General features: G+C 54.4%; 1 protein-coding gene across 5 annotated transcripts in view; it reads left to right on the forward strand.

Annotated features, from left to right (window-relative positions):
* LOC122542948 (homeobox protein Meis1-like) overlaps positions 1 to 6851 on the forward strand; it is a 552868-nt gene extending 546017 nt beyond the window's left edge. For 3 of the 5 annotated variants that reach the window (XM_087984102.1, XM_087984103.1, XM_087984104.1), the window contains exon 12: positions 6279 to 6851. In XM_087984102.1, coding sequence (XP_087840228.1) covers positions 6279 to 6559 — 281 coding nt within the window. In that variant the 3' untranslated portion in view covers positions 6560 to 6851. The remainder of the gene's footprint in view (positions 1 to 6278) is intronic. The other 2 variants (XM_087984106.1, XM_087984107.1) reach the window with 1 other exon arrangement.
* The last annotated feature ends 331 nt before the right edge of the window (positions 6852 to 7182 follow it).

Here is a 7182-nt window from a genome sequence, read left to right on the forward strand (position 1 = left end):
ACATATACACAGGCACACATACACACATATACACATGTACACACACACACATAGGCATATACACACAGACACAAACATACGCAGTCACGTAGACATACACAGACAGACACACATACATACATACACAGATACACACACATACACAAAGACACACATACAGACAGACAAACAGATACACACGCTCACATGTGCGCGCATACACATACATACATACATACATACATACATACATACATACATACATATACACACACACACACACACTCACTGACAGGGCTAGCGAGCGTGCCTGAGCTAATTGATTGTAGACCATTTAAATACACAGTCAACAGCACTGTGTCCAATTGAATTGACTGGCCAAGTATGCAAATACGCTCATTAACATATCCGATCTGCTACGGGTCACTGTGACTGAACCCAAGGACTGTGTTCGACTTCAGTGTGAGAAGGAGGCGATCCAATTGGACAAGCTAACCTACTTGAAATCTGATCAAAGGAGTTCCGGGAAGTCTGGAGGTAATTTGACAATCAGAAAAGCTGGTAAATGACGCTGACTCTGTAATTACCAGGATAACCTCCCCTCGCATTACATTTACCCCAAACCAATCGGCTTGGCCCTCATGTACCTACTGGGCTTGGCGTAATCCGCATCCACAGGAATGATGGGTCATTGGAATGTACCGCATTGACCCTCATCCTTGATCCGATCTATCAGTGATGGAGCGACCAGCTGATGCTCAGCACCGCTCGGAACGCCACGGCGAAACCGATTCCTTCCGGAACGTTCCGCCAGCCCCTTTTCAGCGATCACACTGACAGCCGGTCTTCAGGCTACACACTGCCTTTAATGTTGTTACCCGGAGAGGTCAGGGCAGTTCCTTACACACAGGGACCAACGCAATATTTCAAAGAACCATGGGTTTTAAACACGTAACAAAGCACAAGACGAGGAACAGGGCAGTGGGATTAGTTTGGGATTAATACAGGGCGACAGGGAGAGTGGGACAGTGGGATTAGTTTGGGATTAATACAGGGCGACAGGGACAGTGGGACAGTGGGATTAGTTTGGGATGGATACAGGGGTATGGGGAGAGTGGGACAGTGGGATTAGTTTGGGATTAATACAGGGCGACAGGGAGAGTGGGACAGTGGGATTAGTTTGGGATTAATACAGGGCGATAGGGAGAGTGGGACAGTGGGATTAGTTTGGGATGGATACAGGGGTATGGGGAGAGTGGGACAGTGGGATTAGTTTGGGATTAATACAGGGCGATAGGGAGAGTGGGACAGTGAGATTAGTTTGGGTTGGATACAGGGGTATGGGGAGAGTGGGACAGTGAGATTAGTTTGGGATTAATACAGGGCGACAGGGACAGTGGGACAGTGGGATTAGTTTGGGATTAATACAGGGCGACAGGGACAGTGGGACAGTGGGATTAGTTTGGGATGGATACAGGGGTATGGGGAGAGTGGGACAGTGGGATTAGTTTGGGATTAATACAGGGCGACAGGGAGAGTGGGACAGTGGGATTAGTTTGGGATTAATACAGGGCGATAGGGAGAGTGGGACAGTGAGATTAGTTTGGGTTGGATACAGGGGTATGGGGAGAGTGGGACAGTGGGATTAGTTTGGGATTAATACAGGGCGACAGGGAGAGTGGGACAGTGGGATTAGTTTGGGATTAATACAGGGCGACAGGGACAGTGGGACAGTGGGATTAGTTTGGGATGGATACTGGGTGATAGTGAGAGTGGGACAGTGGGATTAGTTTGGGATTAAAACAGGGCGATAGGGAGAGTGAGACAGTGGGATTAGTTTGGGATTAATGCAGGGTGACAGGGAGAGTGGGACAGTGGGATTAGTTTGGGATTAATACAGGGCGACAGGGAGAGTGGGACAGTGAGATTAGTTTGGGATTAATACAGGCCGATAGGGAGAGTGGGACAGTGGGATTAGTTTGGGATTAATACAGGCGACAGGGAGAGTGGGACAGTGGGATTAGTTTGGGATTAATACAGGGCGACAGGGAGAGTGGGACAGTGGGATTAGTTTGGGATGGATACAGGGCGATAGGGAGAGTGGGACATTGGGATTAGTTTGGGATGGATACAGGGCGACAGGGAGAGTGGGACAGTGGGATTATGTTGGGATTAATACAGGGCGACAGGGAGAGTGGGACAGTGGGATTAGTTTGGGATGGTTACAGGGCTACAGGGAGAGTGGGACAGTGGGATTAGTTTGGGATTAATACAAGGTGACAGGGAGAGTGGGACAGTGGGATTAGTTTGGGATTAATACAGGGCGATAGGGAAAGTGGGACAGTGGGATTAGTTTGGGATGGATACAGGGGTATGGGGAGAGTGGGACAGTGGGATTATGTTGGGTTTAATACAGGGCTACAGGGAGAGTGGGACAGTGGGATTAGTTTGGGATGGATACAGGGCGATAGGGAGAGTGGGACAGTGGGATTATGTTGGGTTTAATACAGGGCGATAGGGAGAGTGGGACAGTGGGATTAGTTTGGGATTAATACAGGGCTATGGGGAGAGTGGGACAGTGGGATTAGTTTGGGATTAATGCAGGGCTACAGGGAGAGTGGGGCAGTGGGATTAGTTTGGGATTAATACAGGGTGATAGTGAGAGTGGGACAGTGGGGTTAGTTTGGGATTAATACAGGGCTATGGGGAGAGTGGGACAGTGGGATTAGTTTGGGATTAATGCAGGGCTACGGGGAGAGTGGGGCAGTGGGATTAGTTTGGGATTAATACAGGGTGATAGTGAGAGTGGGACAGTGGGGTTAGTTTGGGATTAGTACAGGGCTACAGGGAGATGGGACAGTGGGATTAGTTTTGGGATGGATACAGGGGCTATGCAGGGGAACGTTTAATGTTTGTAAAAGCACACAGTCCCACGTGGAAAAGGTGAGAATTTATTGGCGGGGAGAGGGAGGCGGTTTGGGATAAGGAGAGTTGTGCCAGCCAGTGAAGAGAGAGGGTCCGTGGCAGACTGAGTGATAGAGAGAGAGCAAATACTTCAGTCCTGGACAAATATTCAATTCCTTTCACATCATTCACTCATAAGGATCAGGAAATAATGAGCTAGGGGGCAGAAGCACAGACAATGAATTAGAGGCATAATGTTGGCCCTTCTTTCAAGGGGGTTGGACTGTAACAGTAGGGATGTGTTACCCAACTGTACAAGGTGCTGGTGAGACCACATCTGGAGCACTGTGAGCAGCTTTGGTTCCTTTATTTAAGGAAAGATATCATTTCATTGGAGGCAGTTCAGAGATGGTTCACTAGGACAATCCCTGGGATGGAGGGATTGTCTTATAAACTAAGGTTAAACAGGTTGGGAATCTACTCACTGGAGTTTAGAATAATGAGAGGTGATCCCACTGAGACATATCGGATTCATAAGGGGCTTAAAAATGTGGTGCTGGAAGAGCGCAGCAGGTCAGGCAGCATCCAAGGAGCAGGAGAATCGACGTTTCGGGCATGAGCCCTTCTTCAGGAACTATCAGGGGGAATATTCAGGGGGAAGGCTATCAGGGTGGGGTGGCTTATGCCCGAAACGTCGATTCTCTTGCTCCTTGGATGCTGCCTGACCTGCTGCGCTTTTCCAGCAACACATTTTTAAGCTCTGATCCCCAGCATCCGCAGTCCTCACTTTCTCCTTCATAAGGGGCTTGACAGGGTCAATGCTGAGAGGCTGTTACCCCTCATGGGAGAGTCTGGGGGCAAAGGGTACAGTCTCAGAATAAAGGGGGAACCAACTGAAGACTGAGATGGGGAGGAAACCAGGAGGGGACCATTCCAAAGGTCCTCAGTGGTAGCCCATCAGCTGGCTCTACCCAACCATCAGGTGGTATGGGGTAGGGGGAAGGTTACAAGGTCATTCACCTCCACGCCCACATCGACACGGGCTCTGCCCATTCCACGTCAGACCCTAGACATTATCGGGGGACCGGGGGGAGAGATGTGAAACAGAGTCATGTGGATGGTGGGGTTGGTGGTGAGGGGCAAGGTTATCAGATTTGGGGGGGTGGGGAGGGTGGTGGGGGTGTGTGGGGCAGGTTTCAGGGTACGGAGTTGGCAGGGGTGAGGGGGAAGGTTATCATGGTGGGGAGGATGAGGGTGGTGGGTCAGGGGTGAGGGGGAAGGTTATCAGGGTGGGGAGGATGAGGGTGGTGGGTCAGGGGTGAGGGGGAAGGTTATCAGGGTGGGGAGCGTGAGGATTGTGGAGTTGAAGGTGAGGGGGATGGTTATCAGGGTGGGGAGGGGAGGATGGTGGGGTTGAGGGTGAAGGAGATGGTTATCAGGGTGGGGAGGGTGAGGATGGCAGGGTTGAGGGTGAGGGGGATGGTTATCAGGATGGGGAGGGTGAGGACGGCGGGGTTGAGGGTGAGGGGGATGGTTATCAGGGTGGGGAGGGTGAGGGTGGCAGGGTTGAAGGTGAGGGGGATGGTTATCAGGGTGGGGAGGTGAGGGAAATGGTTATCAGGGTGGGGAGGGTGAGGGTGGCAGGGTTGAGGGTGAGGGGGATGGTTATCAGGGTGAGGAGGGGAGGATGGCAGGGTTGAGGGTGAGGGGGATGGTTATCAGGGTGAGGAGGGGAGGATGAGGGGTTGAGGGTGAGGGGGACGGTTATCAGGGTGGGGAGGGTGAGGATGACGGGGTTGAGGGTGAGGGGGACGGTTATCAGGGTGGGGAGGGTGAGGATGACGGGGTTGAGGATGAGGGAGATGGTTATCAGGGTGGGGAGGGGAGGATGGCGGGGTTGAGGGTGAGGGGGATGGTTATCAGGGTGGGGAGGGGAGGATGGCGGGGTTGAGGGTGAGGGAGACGGTTATCAGGGTGGGGAGGGTGAGGATGGCGGGGTTGAGGGTGAGGGGGACGGTTTCAGGGTGGGGAGGGTGAGGATGGCGGGGTTGAGGGTAAGGGGGACGGTTATCAGGGTGGGGAGGGTGAGGATGGCGGGGTTGAGGGTGAGGGGGACGGTTATCAGGGTGGGGAGGGTGAGGGTGGCGGGGTTGAGGGTGAGGGAGATGGTTATCAGGGTGGGGAGGGTGAGGGTGGGGATGTGGGGAGGAGGTTATCGGGTTGGGGGGGTGAGGATAGTGAGGTGAGGGTGTGTGGGGGGGCAGCATACTGGGTAGTGGTGGGGGGAGGGGGTAGTGTTAGGTGCTGACTGAAGCAACGTCCCATTGTTTTATGGATGGAAGGTAATCTCGCTCCCAACTCCCATTAGGACCCGGGAGACACCCCACCCCCACTCCCCATCCCCACTCCCCACCCCCACTCCCCACCCCCACTCCCCATCACCCTCACCCTCATGTACACCCTCACCGCCATCTGCACCCTCACCCTCATCTACACCCCCACCCCCAACACCCTCACTGCCATCTACACCCCCACCCCCAACACCCTCACTGCCATCTACACCCCCACCCTCATCTACACCCTCATCCCCAACACCCTCACCCCCATCTACACCCTCACCCCCAACACCCTCACTGCCATCTACACCCCCACCCCCTCTACACCCCCACCTTCCTCTTCATCCCCACCCCGTACACCCGCCCATCCCTATCTTCAGCCCCACTCCCCACCTCCTGTTCAACCCCTCGATAGCCCCTCCATCTTTACACCCCCCCACCCCCCGCCCACCTCCTCACCCCCTTTCCTCTGCCCCAACCCCTGCTCCCGTGGGATCTGCCCTGGCCCCAGCCTTACACCCAACACTCTCACCTCCGTACCCCCCCACTATCCCCAATACCATCTCTCCATGAGTGAGGGCTCCATGACCCCTTTCCAGACTTGGTAGGGGGGGGGGGGGGGGTGGGTGGAGTGGGTGTAGGTGGGTGGGGAGGAGAGTTACCCAAGCCCCTGGGGTTGGTGCGGGTGGGGGGGGGGGGGGGGGTGTTGGGTAAGCCCCTGGGGTTGTTGCGGGGAGGGGGGTTGGGTGAGCCCCTGGGGTTGTTGCGGGATGGGGGTGTTGGGTAAGCCCCTAGGTTTGTTGCGGGGGGGGGGGGGGGGTGGGGCGGGGGTGTTGGGTAAGCCCCTGGGTTTGGTGCAGGGGGTTGGGGGTGTTGGGTGAGCCCCTGGGGTTGTTGCGGGGGTTGGGGGGGGGGGCAGCAGGGGTGTTGGTTAAGCCCCCACGGAGTGGGTTGGGCGGGTGCGCTGGTTGGCCAACCGGACACTGACATTTGTACTTTGCTTCTCCCCCATTCCCCCCCCCCCCCCCCCCACTCCCTCCCCCACCCCCACCCCGGCAGGTTTGGCGGCAGTGCCAGGGGACTACGTGCCACAAGGGGGCGCGATGGGACTGGGCCTCCAGCAGGCAGGGTACACCTCTCGACCGATGGCACCCCACCCCACACAGCTGCACCACGGAGCCTCAGCGCATCTGTACGTCCCCGGACACTCCCACCACCCAGCCATGATGACGCACAGCGGGCCCCCACCTCATCCTGCAATGTCACCACCAAGCTCATCCATCCTGAATCCCGGGGAGACCATCCTCAGCGGGCAAGCCATGGACATCCATGCCCATTGAAGAGCAGCGAAAGAGTCAAGGCATTGGACAGAAGAGGGGAGCATTTAATCGGGTTCCTTGCCCCCTGGCAAATCAGGGCACATACTGGAATTCAGGACAGCTGTGTGTGTGAGAGACACTGTTTGATCACTTTTACTGTGTTTCCTTTTCTGTGGATTTGAATGAGGACCAACTCTGGATCATCCTAAGTAAAATACCATGAGACTTTTATATATATATACAATGAGACACTGAAAAAAAAAGGCCATTGCAGCCATTTTTGACAATGAAGGTTAAATTAACTTGTACACATTCTGCTATCGCTTCCTTGCATTCCTATCGATTATTTTCTTAAGTCAGAAAGCAAAGGATCAAACTATTTTCACGCTACCCTCGGAGATTTGACCTGGTGTTGAAAATGTCCAACAGAGGCCAGGGTTTGGAGGTCACGGCGGGGTTAACAGAGAGAGGCGGGCATTGGAGGGGGTGAAGGTGGCGAGAGACAGCAGATACAACACTACCGATTCCTATAAGCCAGTCATCAGCCTCCTGCAGATTTTAGGAACGGGAAGAAGCCAGCCATCCCATTATTAAGCTGGAGAGGGTTCAGAAGAGATTTATCAGGATGTTACCGGGTATGCAAG

This window comes from Chiloscyllium plagiosum, unplaced genomic scaffold, assembly GCF_037043375.1.
Source record: "Chiloscyllium plagiosum isolate Xiang-an unplaced genomic scaffold, Cpla_swu_hap1 HiC_scaffold_47, whole genome shotgun sequence".
NCBI lineage: Eukaryota > Metazoa > Chordata > Chondrichthyes > Orectolobiformes > Hemiscylliidae > Chiloscyllium > Chiloscyllium plagiosum.